General features: G+C 40.8%; 1 protein-coding gene across 18 annotated transcripts in view; it reads right to left on the reverse strand.

Moving 5' to 3' along the window:
• Positions 1-18538, reverse strand: part of DTNB (dystrobrevin beta) — a 299924-nt gene that overhangs the window by 244085 nt on the left and 37301 nt on the right. For all 18 annotated transcript variants that reach the window (XR_004054289.1, XR_004054290.1, XM_010383016.2 and 15 more), the window contains exons 3-4: positions 9911-9991; positions 1377-1590 (exon numbers count right to left, since the gene is read on the reverse strand). Coding sequence is in view for 16 of the 18 variants with exons in the window: in XM_010383016.2 (XP_010381318.1) it covers positions 1377-1590; positions 9911-9991 (295 nt within the window). In the remaining 2 variants the exon portion in view is untranslated. The remainder of the gene's footprint in view (positions 1-1376; positions 1591-9910; positions 9992-18538) is intronic.

Raw genomic sequence — 18538 nt, forward strand, 5'->3', positions numbered from 1 at the left:
GAAGAAGGTCTACAGACAGCAAAAAATGAAGCAGAGACAATCCATTCAAATCAGATGGCCAAGACTATAGCAGAAACTAGAACTGCTGGTTCGCAGAACATCACCATTTAACCTCTGTACTTCCACAATCAAAAATCTGTGCTTTACAATTTTGTTGTTTCATTCTTTACAATACCAACTTAATTATCTATGAATATAAGTGCAGCAAATAATGTCCGTTTCAATTGGAGTACATTTAAATAGTTTTCTTTTGTTTTAAGATCTACTAAACTATGTTCTGCAATGAAAAAATTTCAAATAGGTTCCTAGACATACAGAGAAAATCAGTTTGGTCGGGTGCAGTGGCTCACACCTGTAATCCCAGCACTTTGGGAGGCCGAGGTGGGCAGATCACCAGAGGTCGGGAGTTCAAGATCAGCCTGACCAACATGGAGAAACCCCGTCTCTACTAAAAATACAAAATTAGCTGGGCGTGGTGGTGCATGTCTGTAATCCCAGTACTTGGAAGGCTGAGGCAGGAAGATCGCTTGAACCCAGAAGGCGGGAGGCAGTAGTGAGCGGAGCTCACACGCCATTGCACTTCAGCCTGGGCAACAAGAAAGAAACTCTGTCTCAAAAAAAAAAGAGAGAGAGAGAAAATCAGTTACTATAGTCCAGTATTTGATGTTACAGAGTACAGATTAGCCCTCTGAACAAACTAGGCATAGAAGAAAAAAGAAAGAGGAGGCTTAGAAGTCAAATAGCCCCATATTCAAATTTAAAACTTAGCATTTTTCACAAGCTAGAGAACAGCTGTATAAAGGTATCTATAATTTTCCCAAACAATACATCGCAAACATTGTGATTCTCCACAATATTCCAGAGTTTAATATACGACATACTCTAGGACAGTAAGTCACTGTGAACCAGTTTCTAGAGGGGCTTACACTGAAAAATTTTCCTGTTTTTTGTTTGTTGTTGTTGTTGTTGTTTTTAAGACGGAGTCTCACTCTGTCGCCCAGGCTGGAGTATAGTGGCGCAATCTCAGCTCACTGCAACCTCTGCCACCCAGGTTCAAGCGATTCTCCTGCCTCAGTCTCCTGAGTGGCTGGGACTACAGGCGCGTGTCACCATGCCTGGCTAATTTTTTGTATTTTTAGTAGAGACGTGGTTTCATCGTGTTGGCCAGGATGGTCTCCACCTCCTGACCTTATGATCTGCCCGCCTTGGCCTCCCAAAGTGCTGGAATTACACGCATGAGCCACCGCACCCGGCCAATAATTTCCCTTTTAACCGTGATTCTAAGTTGCCAGCCCTTAGCAAGGCAGTATGCAAGAAGAATGACTCAGAGACAGGTGTTCTTAAAATGAAGTAAGCATGTAAGGTAAGGTACTAGCCTGTCATATGCAGCAATCATGAAGTTGAGGAGGAGGCTGATAGATTGTTCCACACTAATTTGGTGAGTAGAAGGAAGGCGCTTGTTCAACTGATAGTAGATGGAGGAGATGACAGTTTCAAGGCGGGACACACTGATTTCGGTGGTATGGTCCAGTGTATTAAGGCCATTGTCTCGGAAGGCTTCAATCATGTTCCAGATATCAACAAGATGAACTAAAAGACAAAGAAAATAAACTGTAAACAATGTTAAAGTGTGGTACTACCCTTCACAATAGGAATCTTAAATGTATCAACTAGTTCTTAAGTTTAAAAAGAAGAAACTCTTTAGCCAACAATGAGGAAACATTCGGTGGTCAAATAAAGAATATCAGTCCCAGACAACATCAAGGAGCCACCACAGTGGTATGGGAAGAACTACTTCCAGTCTTCACATTTAAATAGCTAGTATTTCACGTCTCTGCAAATAGTGACCCAAGCAATTCCTAACAAAGGATAATTTGAGAAAAAGATCAAGAAATACTCATAAGAACTTCTAGCCTTTTTGAAAATTTGCTGTATCACCTTGAGTCAACTTTATTGTATTACTTTAGCCTAGCAACTAAAGCAACATTTTACAACCGAAACTTTACTCTATGACCTAAAGAGAGAGACAAATACAACTGCATTAAGTAAAATATTAATATGCTTTAGAGGCTACTCAGAGCTCTGAACAACTCATAGATCAGCCAAAAATAAATTTATCTACTGCATATTTCCTCCATTATTTAAGAGGCTAACTTTCTTTTAAATTCAATTTCCAGTAATAAAGTAGGCTCGGTAGCTGGGTCTACATTCCTCTTGAAAATGACAAAAATTCCTAGATGGAACATAAAAACTTCTTAAGTGCACAAAAAAAGTAAACAATACTAAACTACACAGAAAAGAGACATTTCCTTGAAAGAAAAATAATTAAGAATGATGCCTGACTGACTTCAAGCAACAAAGGAAGCAGAAGACTGCAAAATAATTTTAATGTGCTGAAAAGAAATCAAAACCACCAACAAAATTCTATACCTAGTATGAAAAAACTTTCAAGAAAAAAGGTTCAATAAGGACATTTTCAGGTAAAGAAAACCTGAAAGTGTATGTTCCAACGCTGAAAAACTAGGGGAAGAACTGAAACTAGGAAAATACAACTAATTCAATCCAAAAGAAGGTAAGAAACACAGAACAAGTAGCACAAAGAGCACAAGAAAAGATGGTTGGTGTGGACGCAAATGTATCAGTTAACTGCAGTAACTATAAACATACTAACATACCACTTACAAGACAAAGACTGACAAATTCACATTTTTTTAAATAATCAAATTATATGCTGTTTGCAAGGGATATATATAAAACATAAGGACATAAAAAAGGTTAAATATAAGTGGATGACAATTTCTAACCAAAACAAAGGTGATGTAACTTTGTAACAGGAAAAAAAGCAGGGGAGCTTGGAAAACCAAATGATCAACTCAACAGACATAGATAGAAGTAGCATTTGGAAAAATCAAATACCTTTTCATAATAAAAACACAACAAACTAAAACTAGAAGAAAACTTCCTCAACCTGATAAAGGGTATCTACAACAAACCCCAATGCCAACCCAACATCATACTTCATCAGGGAAGACTGAAAGCTCTGCCCTTAAGATCCGGAACAAGACACTTAAAGTACAGGCAGCAAAAAAGAGATACATTGCATTTTATTTAAATTTTAAAAGTCTGTGTTTCAAAGGATACTATCAAGAAAGTGAAGAGGCAACCCCAAAGAATGGAAAAAAAATTTGTAAACCAAGCATCCATTAAGTGTCTAGGATCCAGACATATAAAAACTCTTACAATTCAACAATTAAAAAAAGACAACCCAATTTAAAAATGGGCAAATAATTTAAATAGACATTTATCCAAAGAAGATATACAAATAGCCAACAAGCACATGAAAAGATGCTCAACATCATTAGTCATTAGGGAACTGCAAAAGAAAACTACAACAACATATCACTTCACACCCGCTAGAATAGCTAGACGTTTTACTTAAATGGAAAACAAGTGTCAGTGAGGATGTAAAGAGGTTGAAACTCGTATAAACTGCTGGTGCAAATGTAAAATCATGCAGCTGCTTTGGAAAACAATTCAGGAGTTCCTTAAGAAGTTACACACAGTTCCCATATGACCCAGCAATTCTACCCCTACAGAATTGAAAACATATGTCTACACAAAAACTTGTACAAATGTTCATAGGCACATTATTCATAATAGCCGAAAGTGAAAACAACCCAAATGTCCATCAACAGATACATGGATAAATAAAATGTGGCATATGCATACAATGGCATATTATTTGACCATAAAAAGGGATGAAGTGGCCAGGCATGGTGGCTCACGCCTGTAATCCCAGTACTTTGGGCGGCCAAGGCAGGCGGATCACTTGAGGCTGGGAGTTCGAAACCAGCCTGGCCAACATGGAGAAACTCAGTCTCTAGTAAAAATACAAAATTAGCCAGGTGTGGTGGCGCATGCCTGTAATCCCAGCTACTCAGGAGGCTGAAGCAGGAAAATCACTTAAACTTGGGAGGCGGAACTTGCAGTGAGCCGAGATCGTGCCATTGCACTCCAGCCTGAGCAACAAAAGTGAAACTCCATCTCAAAAAAAAAAAGGGGCGGGGGGATGAAGTACTGATGCATTCTGCAATATGGATAAACCCTGAAAACATTATTCTAAGTAAAAGATACCAGACAGTTAAGACCACATATTCTAAGATTCTATTTATATGAAATGTCCACATAGGCAAATCCGTTAAAAAAAAAAAGTATATTAGTAGTTGCCAGAGCTGGGAGACGAAGGGAAAGTGGAGTGACTGTTAATGGGTATGTGGTTTGTTTCTGGGGTGATGAAAATGTTCTAGAATTAGATAGTGATGATGGTTGTACAACTTTGTGGATATACTAAAAATCAGTGAAAAGACTATACATTCTAAAAGGGTGAATTTTATAGTATACGAACTTTATATTTTTTTAATGGTGGGACAAAACATATTGTTAAAGATAAAGAGGGTCACTGAATAATGATAAAAGTTTTAATTCATAAGAAAGATATCAGCAGCTTGATGCAGTGGTTCATGTCCGTAATCCCACTCCCGGCTTAGCTTGAAGCCAGGAGTTCATGACCAGCCTGGAGAACATAGCGGAAGCCCATCTCCACAAAAAAAAATTTTTTTAATTAGCTAGGCATAGTGGCACATGCCTGTAGTCTTAGCTACTAGGGAGGCTACAGCAGGAGGACTGCCTAAGCCCAGGAGCTCAAGGCTGCAGTTAGCTATGACTGCATCACTGCACTTCAGCCTGCGTGACAAAGTGAGATCCTGTGGTCAAAAAAAAAAAAAAAAGAAAGAAAAGAAAGATATAGGAACTTAACATGTATTTACATCTAATAGAATAGTCTCAAAATATATAAAACAAAAATAAACACAACCTCCAAGGGACACACAGGAATTCAGAAGCTTAGTGGGGGATATTAACTCACCTCTCTTAGTAAGTGACAGTGCAATACCACTCAAAAAGTACAGATACAGACGATTTAACTTCACAACTAACAAAGTAGGCATAATGAGAACTACACAAAGCACAGCCTCCACTGATGAGAGAATATGCTTTATTTTCAAGTACACAAAGATACATATAAAAATTGACCACATCCTTGGCTGGGCACAGTGGCTCACACCTGTAATCCCAGCACTTTGGGAAGCCGAGGTGGGTGGATCACTTGAGATCAGGAGTTCAAGACGAGCCTGGCCAACATGGTGAAACCCCGTCTCTACTAAAAATACAAAAGTTAGCCAGGTGTGGTGGCTCTTGCCTGTAATCCCAGTAACTCGGGAGGCTGAGGCAGGAGAATCACTTGAATCTGGGAGGCGAAGCGCAGTAAGCCTAGATCTCGCCCCTGCACTGGGCCACAGAACGAGACCCTGTCTCAAAAAAAAAAAAAAAAAAATACTGACCATATCCTGAGCCATAAAGCAAATCTCAATAAATTTTGAAGATTAAAATCCTATGAGTCATGCTCTCTGATCAAAATGAAATTAAGTTAGAAATAATAATCGAAAGACAACTTTTAAAGGAAACCTTATTTTTAGAAATGAAGAAATACACTATCAGGAAACTTTCTTAATCTGATTAAGGTTGTCACAGTCTGAATATCTGTCCTCTGCAAAAATGATGTTGAAATGTAATTTAGGCCGGGCGCGGTGGCTCAAGCCTGTAATCCCAGCACTTTGGGAGGCCGAGACGGGCAGATCACGAGGTCAGCAGATCGAGACCATCCTGGCTAACACGGTGAAACCCCGTCTCTACTAAAAATTACAAAAAACTAGCCGGGCGAGGTGGCGGGCGCCTGTAGTCCCAGCTACTCGGGAGGCTGAGGCAGGAGAATGGCGTAAACTCGGGAGGCGAAGCTTGCAGTGAGCTGAGATCGGGCCACTGCACTCCAGCCTGGGCAACAGAGCGAGACTCCGTCTCAAAAAAAAAAAAAAAAGAAATGTAATTTAACCTCCAATGTGGCAGTATTGAGAGGTGGGCTTTAAGAGGTGATTGAATCATGAGGGCTCTGCCTTCATGAATGGATTAATCTACTCAAGGATTAATGGACTAATTAATTAATGAGTTATCATGGGAGGAGGACTGGTGGCTTTATAAAAAGAGGTAGAGAGACCTGCACTAGCACACTCAGCCTCCTCACCATGGGATGGTGTGCATGACCTCCAGACTCTGCAGAGAGTCCCCAGCCGCAAGATGGTTTTCAACATATATGGCCCCTCAATCTTAGACCTCCCAGGCTCCACAACTATACAAAATAAATTCCTTTCTTTATAAATCATCCAGTTCCAGGTACTCTGTTATAAGCAACAGAAAACTGGCTAAGACAAATGTTATCTACAAAGGACTTGCCACAAACATATTACTTAATAGTAAAATGAAAGGTTTTGCTCTGATAATGGGAATGAGATAAGGAATGCTCACTGTCCTCATTTCTATTGTATTTGAGGCTAAATCGACATAAATATTCAGATAAAGAAATAATTAGTGTATTGGAAATGAGTAACTGAAACTGTCATTATTCAGAAATAAGAAAACAATGTACACAGAAATCAAAGATTCTACAGATAAATTAGTATGAGTGGAGAACAATTGCTAGAAATAAGATTAAGATCTAAAGATCACTGTATTCTATACATCAGTAACATAACAATGAAATTTTAAAATAATAGTATCATGTCACTGAAGACCTAGGAATAAATCCAATGAAGAGGCTGGGCGTGGTGGCTCACTCCTGTAATCCCAGCACTTTGGGAGGCCAAGGCAGGTGGATCACTTGAGGCCAGGAGTTCAAGACCAGCCTGGAAAACACGGCAAAACTGTCTCTACTAAAAATACAAAAATTAGCTGGGTATGGTGGTAGGCGCCTACAGTCCCAGCTACTGGGGAGGCTGGGGCAGGAGAATCTCTTGAACCCTAGGAGGGAGAGGTTGCAGTGAGCCAAGATTGCGATACTACACTCCAGCCTAAACGATAGAGCAACACTAATTCAAAAATAAATAAATAAAAATTTAAAAAAATAAAAAATCCAGTGAAGGATGTGCAACATCTCTACAAAGAAATGAAAGACCTAAATAGCTCTAGGGATGAACATATCCCACGTTCATAGGAGGAAATCTCAACACTGGCAATACGTCAATTCTCCCCAACTTGATTTACAGATTCAATACAATCCCAATCAAAATCTCTGCAGGACCATACAGTAAAAGAGGAATTTTACTGTGTGCAAATTATACTTGAAAAAAGAAATGAAGAAAAAAAAATACAGGGGAGTTCTTTGTTTCATTTTGTTGGTTTTAGTAGAAATTGGCAAGCAGATTCTAAAGTTTATATGAAAACAAATGTTAAAAAGACAAGACTGTCCCAGAGAATCTTAAAAAGAAAAACAGAGCAAAGTAGGAAGACTTGCCGTGCCTGACACTTAGATTTACTAAATTCTAATAGTGGTTACTGCTACAAGAAACAGTGTGGTATTAGAGCAGCCTGGTATTGGTAGAAGGATAGACAGACCAGGGGAACACTAGTAGGTCAAAAAGCAGACCTTCTCATATATGGACACTGCCATGAATATTTCTTATACAGATTAATGAATATGTTCATATTCAATGAACGAATATGGGAAGACTCTTTAGCAGTAAAGAAAATTGTTTATTTTCTTCTGTTTATTGACCCTTTCAATAAAAAGTAAAGGAACAATTGAAAATACATATGGAAAAACTTGTACAGATTCATGAATATATTCACATTCAATGAATGAGTATGAGAAGACTCTTCAGCAGTGAAGAAAATTGTTTATTTTCTTCTGTTTATTGACTGTTTATTGACCCTTTCAATAAAAAGTGAAGGAACAAGGCCGGGCGCGGTGGCTCATGCCTGGAATCCCAGCACTTTGGGAGGCCGAGGCGGGCAGATCACCAGGTCAGGAGATCGAGACCATCCTGGCTAACACGGTGAAACCCCGTCTCTACTAAAAATACAAAAAAAATTAGCCAGGCGAGGTGGCGGGCGCCTGTAGTCCCAGCTACTCAGGAGGCTGAGGCAGGAGAATGGCGTGAACCCGGGAGGCGGAGCTTGCAGTGAGCCGAGATCACGCCACTGCACTCCAGCCTGGGTGACAGAGCGAGACTTTGTCTCAAAAAAAAAAAAAAAAAAAAAAAATGAAGGAACAAGTGAACGTACATACGGAAAAAGCTGAATGCTGACTATTTCTTATCCCATACATTATCAAAATGTTTTTCAGATCAACTCTAGAATCCTATGTGAAAGGTAACAAAATAAAACCTTTAGAAAAAAAATAATAAAACCTTTAGAACAACGCATCTTTTACTTACTAATGCCACTAGCCTACTCAGGCTCTCAACACTCCACACGTAGACTACTGTTTCCCAAGAATAATTATGGGAAGAATTATAAAATGAGTTGCTCTACGGCAGTGGTTTTCGAACTTTTTGACCACAAGCACAGAAATATATTTAAATCATCACATACACACATACACACACAAACACATATATACATCTAGACATATAAATATATTTAAATCATCACAGAAATATATTTAAACCATCACATACACAAACACATACATACATCTAGATATATTTTAAAAAAAGTTTTAGCCTTTAGAACATATTTTAGCCTTACCACACAAGCTGCATTCTAATATTTTATTTTTCTTCCTTTTTTTTCCTATTAAATGTTTTTAGTTCTGGCTACAGCCCATCAAAATGATTTCATGAAGCATTAATGGGTCACAACCCACAATGTAAAAAATAATACTTTGAGAAACCACTGAAGAAAGAAACATCACTTCAATCTAGGATGGCATGATAAATTCTTCAGAGAGAATTTTAAGTTAAGATTTGTGCGTAAGACATACAGTACGGTAGACTTTTATTTTATTTTATTTTTTATATATATTTTTGAGACAGAGTCACTCTGTCGCCCAGGCTAGAGTGCAGTGGTATCATCTCAGCTCACTGCCAGCTCTGCCTCCCGGGTTCACGCCATTTTCCTGCCTCAGCCTCCCGAGTAGCTGGGACTACAGGCGCCCACCACTATGCCCAGCTATTTTTTATATTTTTAGCAGAGACAGGGTTTCACTGTGTTAGCTAGGCTGGTCTCAATCTCCTGACCTCGTGATCTGCCCCCTCGGCCTCCCAAAGTGCTGGGATTACAGGCGTGAGCCAGGGCGCCCGGCCCAAAGTAGGGTAGAATTTATCAGAGGTAATGTAATTTGCCCAAGATTACTTGTTTATAATAAATGGCAAAACCAGGTCTAAAACCAAGGTTTTTCAATTCTAAGGTTAATGTTCTTTCCATTGTATAAAACACTTTTTCCACTGATACAAACGTGAGAAAAGTAAAATAATCCTGTCATGAGCTAGTTCATCTTCGTGGAAATAAAGAGAAGAAAGATTACGTATATACACACATACATACATATACATATACACAGACACACACTTTATTTTATAATCCACATGGTAGCAATTATTTATAGAAAAGGTTGATTCATGTTACATTAAGCTTAATCAGGAAAATCAATTCCAATTATATCTTTATCAAAAACATTGTTTTTCTTTTCCTCCAGCAGCTGATAAACTGTATTAATTTTGTATAAAACATTTTGTATAAAGCATTTCCTTAATAAAAGTGACAGAGAAATAGATTCTCCCATTTAAAGAACATTAATACTACACCACCCTCAAAACTAGTTCCATGATTGTTTGTTAAACATTTTGAGGAACAAAGGAGTAAAAGGACAAGTTCTTCCATTACAAAGCTTACATACCGATAAATACTTTAGATAAAAAATAATTCAATTAGCATCACAATATAACTAAAAGATGTTAAAGTCTTTTCTAATATTGAGAACTCTCTCCAGCTATCACAGAAGTGGGTAGAAATGACTCACGGTTGCATCGTTTTTGTACAAATCGTAATTTGCAGGCTGTTCTGTAAGTTGATAGTCGTATGACATCAAAATTCTGAGCACCTGAAAAAAGGCAAACAGAAATGCTCAACTAGATTTACCACTTAGTTTCCAAACGCTAGGAAGTGACTCCATTCTACTGTATTGCCATAGTATACCAGTCAGCTAGGACTTCTGTTTAAAAACAGAGAGTCAATTAAAACAATGGAGGGAGAAAAGGATAGGAAACACACGCATCCCCAACACGTGCTGGAACTCTGCTAGTCTTGCTCCTGATATCCTGTCTGCTTATCGGAGAAAGCTCCAAGGAGAGGAACACTTATGAGGTGAGTGAGTGAACTACATGATTAGGAAAGGGGAGTAGGGTGGCATCATGAGAAAGACCCAAGCCTAGAGTCAGAAAAGCTGCATTCCTGTCCCAGCCTGACCAACCACAGAATACGACTGTGGCCATGCGGCGTGCCTCTACACATTAAGTGTCCTCACCTGGGAAATGAGGGAACAGACCAGCTGCCTGTAAGGTCCCCTTACAGGTCTGTGGCAGCCTGTATTTTCCTAAAAAAAAAAAAAAAATCGCCCACAACAGTATTTCCAGAACAGTATTTTATGTGCTTCTAGTATGTTGTCCCTCTCCATCAAGATCTAGAGATTCTTTCCTTCCACGTGAATGTGACCAGGACACTGTCACTGCCTCGTTGCACAGAATGCGGCAGAAGTACAGTGCAGGTCTTCTGGAGATAGATGATAACAGACGGCATAGCTTGCTCTGCTTTTGCTCTCCCGGGATGCTTGCGCTGGGAGCCCAGATGCCATACCAGACTGGTGTGGAGAGGCCATAGTGAGAGGATCGTAGGAAGAACTCAGTCCACCAACCAAACCAGCATCAATTGCCAAACGCACAGGTGAGCGAGCCTTCAAATGATTCAAGCCCTGAGCCTTTTCTTCTGCTGAGACCTCAGGCATCATGAAGCAAAGTCAAGACATCAGCACTGAACGCTGTTCTGAGTCTAGACCCACAAAATGCATAAATAAAATTAATGATTGTTTGAGGGGTAAGCGATATATGGTCAGAGTAACTAGAACAAAGCCTAAAATTACACATGACTCTATAAATCACATTTTGTTCTCATTTTAATTGCTGCAAATGAAGTCTCCTTGAATTTTAAGGCCACTTTAGATAGGGTTGGCCCCCCATGTGAGATTTATTTCACCTATCCTGCCTTTATAAAATCTGGCAGCAACTTTTGACTCAATAAGGGGAAAGAGAACTGGCACAAATTTTCTTGTATCAGTATTTACAGGTATCTCTCATTTGTCTTCATTACATGGTATGGGGGAGGGGGGTGGGGGGGCTTAAAGGAAGGATTTTTCCAGGTTTTTGTTTTTTGTATACTGACCAAAAAGTGAAGGTTTATCTTAGTCTCACTTCAATCAACCTTCCTCTTGATGTCATGATTAAAATTATTTCCTCAGGTGATACCTGGTTCTCACAAAATATTTATCACTCTCTCTATACATATTATACAGTCCCACTTTCTCTTTTCAAATGTAAAAGCTTTATTAAAATATAATTCAAAGTCCAGATGCAGTAGCTCACGACTGCGATCTCAGTAGTTCAGGGGGCTGAGGCAGGAGGATCAGTGGAGCCCAGCAGTTTAAAACCAGCCTTTTTTTTGACAGACTCCATCTCTCCAGAAAAAAATTTTAGGCCAGACCCCATCTCTACCAGGCTTGGTGGCTCATACCTGTAATCCCAACACTTTGAGAGGCTGAGGAGGGCGGATTACTTGAGGTCAAGAGTTCAAGACCAGCCTGGCCAACATGGCGAAACCCTGTCTCCGGTAAAAATACAAAAATTAGGCCGGGTGCAGTGGCTCACACCTGTAATCCCAGCACTTTGGGAGGCCAAGGCAGGTGGATCACGAGGTCAGGAGATTGAGACCACATGGTGAAACTGCGTCTCTACTAAAATACAAAAAATTGACTGGGTGTGGTGGCATGCATCTGTAGTCCCAGCTACTCGGGAGGCTGAGGCAGAGAAATCGCTTGAACCTGGGAGGCAGAGGTTGCAGTGAGCTGAGATCACGCCACACTGCACTCCAGCCTGGCGACAGAGCAAGACTCCATCTCAAAAAAAAAAAAAAAAATTAGCTGGGCATGGTGGCACCTGCCTGTAGTCCCAGCTACTTGGGAGGCTGAAGCAGCAGAATCACTTGAACCCAGAAGGCAGACGGTTGCAGTGAGCTGAGACCGCACCACTGCACTACACTCCAGCCTAGGATTGCAGTGCAGCAAGACTCAGCCTCAAAAATATTTTTTTTTAAAATGAGCCAAGCAAGGTGGCACCCATGTGTAGTCCCAGCTGCTCTAGGGGCCGAGGGAGATGGATCACTTGAGCCCAAAAGTTCGAGGTTGTAGTGAGCCATGACTGTGCCACTGCACTCCAGTCTGGGCAACAGAGCAAGACTCTCTATATATATCATATATTATATATATTACATTATATATTTTTATATTATATAAATATGGTATTTATAATTCACATTCCATACAACTCACCCATTTAAAGTGTGCAACTCAGTGGTGTTTACTACACACACAGTTGTGCAATCATCACCACAATCAATTTAAAACATTTTCATCATCCCAAAAAGAAACCTCTTCCCCTCAGCAGACACTTTACCTACCATGCCCAGCTAATTTTTAATATTTTTTTTTGTGGAGATGGGATCTCACTATGTTGCCCAGGATGGTCTTGAACTCCTGGGCTCAAGCCATCCTCCTGCCTCAACCTCCCAAAGTGCTGGGATTACCGGCTTGAGCCACTGCACCCAGCCCTGCCCACATTTTAATTGGGTTGTCTTTTTATTATTGAGTTGTAAATGTTCTTCACATACTCTAGATACAAGTCACTTGTGAGATACATGATTAGCAAAATATTTTCTCCCATTCTGTGGGCTGTCACTTCTTGTTCTTAGTGGTATCCACTGAAGCATAAATGTTTATCATTTTGATAAAGACCCATTTATCTTTTTTTTTTTTTTTTTGAGATTGAGTCTCGCTCTTGTCGCCCAGGCTGGAGTGCAGTGGCATGATCTCAGCTCACTGCAACCTCCGCCTCCCAGGTTCAAGCGATTCTCCTGCCTCAGCCTCTTGAGCAGCTGGGATTACAGGCACGTGCCACCACACCCAGCTAATTTTTGTACTTTTAGTAGGGACGGGATTTTGTCGTGTTGGCCAGGCTGGTCTCGAACTCGTGACTTCAGGTGATCCGCCCGCCTTGGCCTCCCAAAGCCTGCTGAGAGGCAGGCGTGAGCCACCGTGCCTGGCCTATCTATTCTTTCTCTTTTATCATTTGTGCTTTTGGTTTTAGGTCCAAGATGGCTTTGCCTAATTCAAAGTCAAGATGTATACATATGTTTTCTTCTAAAAGTTTTATGGTTTTAAATCTTACATTTAGGTCTATGATCCATTTTGCGTTAATTTATAATATGGTGTGAGATAGGGGTTCAAATGCATTCCTTTGCATGTGAATATCCAGTTGTCCCAGCACCATTTGTTCAAAAGACTATTCTTTCCTCATTGAGTGATTCTGCAACCCTTGTCAAAAACTTAACTGACCGCAGATACATGGGTTTAATTCCAGACTTTCAATTCTATCTCGTTGATTATGTGTACATCCTTATGCCAGCGGCACACAATCTGAATCTGTAGCTTTGTAGTTAAGTTCTGAAATTAGAAAGTGAGTCCTTCACGTTTGTTTGTCATTTTCAAGATTGTTTTGGGTATTCTGGGTCATTTGAATTTCCTTATGAATTTTAGGATCAGCCCATTCATTCAGAAAAGCCAGTTGGGATTTTTACGAGGACTGCATTGAGTCTGTAGGTCAATTTAGGGAATACTGCAATCTTATAAATAATACTAATAAGTCCTCCAATCCATCAACACAGAATGTCTTTTCATTTATTTAGGTCTTCCTTAATTTCTTTCAACAATGTTCTGTAATATTCAGAGTATAAATTTTACACTTCCTTTGTTAAATTTATTCAGTTGTTTTCTTTTACTATTTAGCTTCTTAATATATCACTATCTCAACCTAAATTGGAACCATTAAATATTAATTAGTAAAAAACTAATGATTTAAAGAAAGAATGGTGACAAAGATTCAAGGGCATTCAATAAATAACCTGTCATTACATTACCATAGGTAGTTTTAATGTCTAGATATTTATTTCTGTGAAATATTTTTATGGGAAATACTAAGAAAACAAATGTGAACAGCTAGGAAAGGAAAGCTCCATCCCCAACAGATGAACAGAAAGGTTACTAATGACTGATCAGACTGCAAGGCAATTATTAGGCCATGTTTGCTCATGGAAAAGTAACTATAGGAAAAAGTCAGTGCACCTGGTGTAACTAACTGCCTTTCTTCAGACTCACTCTCCAGTGAAGTCTCAGATTTGGGTACCGCAAAAGATGAAATACAGCAAATATCACAAAAGTCCAAAGATAACTGTAATACTTTTGGAAAATGTAAGCTTCATACGTTCCAGCCAAGTTTGCCAGAAATCTCTACACTGAAGCTTCAGGTACAGCCAAGAATCAAGGGTCGGCAGGGCGCGGTGGCTCATGCCTGTAACCCCAGCACTTTGGGAGGCTGAGGCGGGCGGATCACAAGGTCAGGAGATCGAAACCATCCTGGCTAACACAGTGAAACCTCGTCTCTACTAAAAAATACACAGAAATCAGCCGGGCGAGGTGGTGGGCGCCTGTAATCCCAGCTACTCAGGAGGCTGAGGCAGGAGAATGGCATGAACCCGGGAGGCGGAGCTTGCAGTGAGCCAAGATCTCACCACTGCACTCCAGCCTGGGCGACAGAGCAAGACTCCGTTTCAAAAAGAAAAAAAGAATCAAGGGTCACTCTGCTTTCCTTTGCCATTGTTCCTTATGAACATACATCACCCTAAAGCCCAGTGGAAAAAAGATACAGAGATTAATAGGATGGCACACAATTCAGAAACTCTAGGGAGCCGTGCCACAACAGTGTTTTAGAAATCTAATAGCCAAAATAATTTGTAAATAGTTAGATACAAACAATAACCTTAGAATCTTATTAAAATCATATTGTGCCAATATTCTACTAATCAGGTTCTAAAACCTCCCATATGTCTACATTTTTCTGGAGCAATCATCTTTCCTCTTTTCTTAGAAGGAAAGTCCTCATCTAGTGCCTCAAATGATAGCTTTTATTTTATTTTATTTTGTTTTGTTTTGTTTTTATTTTTTGCCCAGGCTGATCTCAAACTCCTGAGCTCAAGTGATCCTCCCACTTGGGCATCCTGAGTAGCTGGGATTACAGGCATAAGCCGACCATGCCTGGCAACTACTCCTTGCAAAACTCCACAACTACTTCTAAAATATTTCTTATTTGAGATATTGGCCCAAAGCTGATTCCCACTGACAGCTTCCTATATTTCGTGTAATTATGCTTTCATGAAAAAGGATACAGCTCTACTCTGTTAAAATGTTGAAGAAAAACGCAACCTCAGATGAGATTTTAGTGCACTGCAAATATTCCTTTGATTTCCAGACAAGGGAAAAGTTTTAGAAAAATGACAAATGTAGAAGCCAGATCAACTTCAAAGACTTTTTATGAGTAAAAAGATATAAATAATAAAAGTGAGATAAGAAACAGCCAATTTGGCATGCCTGTGCACGTGTGTGTGTGTGTGTGTGTGTGTGTGTGTGTGTGTGTATTGATAGCAGAAGGCAGGATATGAGGCTAAATCTGCTAACTCCAATCATAATGAAGATCATATGATTCCAGGGTTTAATTAGTATCATCTGATCATAAGCATTGCCTGACACTATGCTCAACGTATAAAATTCCAGGTCCCACTGCAGATAAACTTCCTGAAACAAAATCTCCAGCGAGAAACCCTGGGAAACTTTTTTTTTTTTTTCCAGACAGAGTCTCACCACGTTGCCCAGGCTGGAGTGCAATGGCGCGATCTCGGTTCACTGCAGGCTTGACCTCTCAGGCTCAGATGATTCACCTCAGCCTCCCGAGTAGCTGGGACCACAGGTGTGTGCCAACACACCCAGCTAATTTTTGTATTTTTTACAGAGATGGGGTTTCACTGTGTTGCCCAGGCTGGTCTTGAACTCCTGAACTCAATGGATTTGCCTCCCTTGCCCTTCCAAAGTGCTGAGATTACAGGCGTGAGCCACCATGCCTGGAAAATGAAAATCTTCATTTTCAACAAGTGCCCCAATAGAGTGTTTTTGGGTTTTGTTTTGTTTTGAGACAGAGTCTCACTCTGTCACCCAGGTTGGAGTGAAGTGGCGTGAGCTTGGCTCACTGCAACCTCCGCCTCCCAGGTTCAAGCGATGCTCCTGCCTCAGCCTCCTGAGTAGCTGGGGTTACAGGTGTGCGCCACCACACCTGACTAATTTTGTATTTTTAGTAGAGACGGAGTTTCACCATATTGGTCGGGCTGGTCTCAAACTCCTGACCTCAAGCAATCGCGCCTGTCTCAGCCTCCAAAAGTGCTGGGATTACAGGTGTGAGCCACCATGCCTGGCCCCAGTAGAGTTTTATAATCAAGTTAGGTTCAAGAAACACAACACAGTACTACCCAGCTCAACTAAAAGATATGGCTCAGGCACACTCTTCAAATTTCACCTCACAACCAACTCCAATCAGTCTGGACTGCACAGAATCACCCAACTGCACTCAGCTGTCTCATCTCAGGGCCTTCACAAGTGTGGCCGCCCCAGTCTTTCCTTCACCTCCCCAGACCAACTCATCCTGGGCATGGCTTCTCCCAGATCCCTCCTGGACCCCAGTGCTTCCCCCATGTGGCTCCTACTGCACTGCCACTTCCAGGAAACCAAGTTACATGAAAGCAAAGACCATTTGTTGTTGTTTCTGTTCACTGTTCAATGCTAACTAGAACACAATTAAAACTAGCACCTGAAATAGTTACTGAGTGAATAAATACATTAAAATTGGGAAGTTGTGTTGCTAGTGCAAAGAACTCTGATCTACTTTCTCCTAAAAATATACAAAATGAAAAGGTAAGACAAACTGTAGATACAATTTTGGATGTCAGCAAAGAAAAGCTGACAGAGGAGGACGATCAAAGTAGTGGAGAAGCCACCTCCTTTTAGTATTCTGTGTATAACACGCCCATGCTTTTAGTATTCTTCAGGTAGGGCAGAGGACTCCACACTGTGTTCCAGGAAGCCATGGGATTTGAGGGAGGTGCTCAGCCAATCTGTCAGAGGCATGTGAACCAGCGCAACCTCATCCTACCTAGGGGCTGGGTAAAATGCGGCCGAGACGGCTGGGCTGCATTCCCAGATGTTTAAGGCATTCTAAGTCACAGCATGAGATAGGAGGTCAGCACAAGATACTGGTCATAAAGACCTTGCTGATAAAACGGGTTGCAGTAAAGAAGCTGGCTAAAACCCACCAAAACCAAGATGGTGACAAGAGTGACCTCTGGTCATTCTCACTGCTACACTCCCACCAGGGCCATGACAGTTTACAGATGACATGGCAACGTCAGGAAGTTACTCTATATAGTCTAAAAAAGGGAGGCATGAATAACTCACCTCTTGTTTAGCATATCGTCAAGAAATAACCATAAAAACGGGCAACCAGCAGCCCCCCTTTTTTTTTTTTTTTTTGAGACAGAGTCTCGCTCTGTCTCCCAGGCTGGAGTGGTTCCATCTTGGCTCACTGCAAACTCCACCTCCCGGCACGCCATTCTCCTGCCTCAGCCTCTTGAGTGGCTGGGACTACAGGCGCCCATCATCACGCCCAGCTAATTTTTTGTATTTTTAATAGAGACGGGATTTCACCGTGTTAGGCAGGATGGTCGTGATCTCCTGACCTCCTGATCCGCCCGTCTCGGCCTCCCAAAGTGCTGGGATTACAGGCATGAGCCACCGCGCCCGGCCTATTCCTCTACTTTCTTAATAAACTTGCTTTCACTTTACAGATGCGCCGAGAATTATTTCTTGCGCGAGATCCAAGAACCCTCTCTCGGGGTCTGGAACGGGACCCCCTTCCTGTAACAAATCCATGGAAGATACAGGAAGTAAATGTATTTTGTTTAAAAAGCAATGCAAATGGGGAGAGGAGGAATGAGGAGGAAAAAAGGAAGAAGGGAGAAGAGATTATAGAGCTAGAAGATGTAAGTGTAATATAATGCTAAATTGTCTGAAATTTTTCACAACCATTTATGATTGAAAAAATTTTTGGCTGGGTGTGGTAGCTCATGCCTGTAATCCCAGTACTTTGGGAGGCCAAAGCGGCTGAATCACCTGAGGTCAGGAATTCGAGACCAGCCTGGCCAACATGGTGAAATCCCATCTCTACTAAAAATACAAAAATTAGCTGGGCATGGTGGTGAGCGCCTGTAATCCCAGCTACTCCAGAGACAGGATAATCACTTGAACCCTAGAGGCGAAGGCGGAGGCTTCAGTGGGCCAGGATTGTGCCACTGCACTCCAGCCTGGGCAACAAAGCGCAATTCTGCATCAAAAATAAAGTAAGAAATAAGAAATTTTTCAACAGATTATTAGTCCAAATAACTAACA

This window comes from Rhinopithecus roxellana, chromosome 17 (assembly GCF_007565055.1).
Source record: "Rhinopithecus roxellana isolate Shanxi Qingling chromosome 17, ASM756505v1, whole genome shotgun sequence".
In the NCBI taxonomy this organism is placed as follows: Eukaryota; Metazoa; Chordata; class Mammalia; order Primates; family Cercopithecidae; genus Rhinopithecus; species Rhinopithecus roxellana.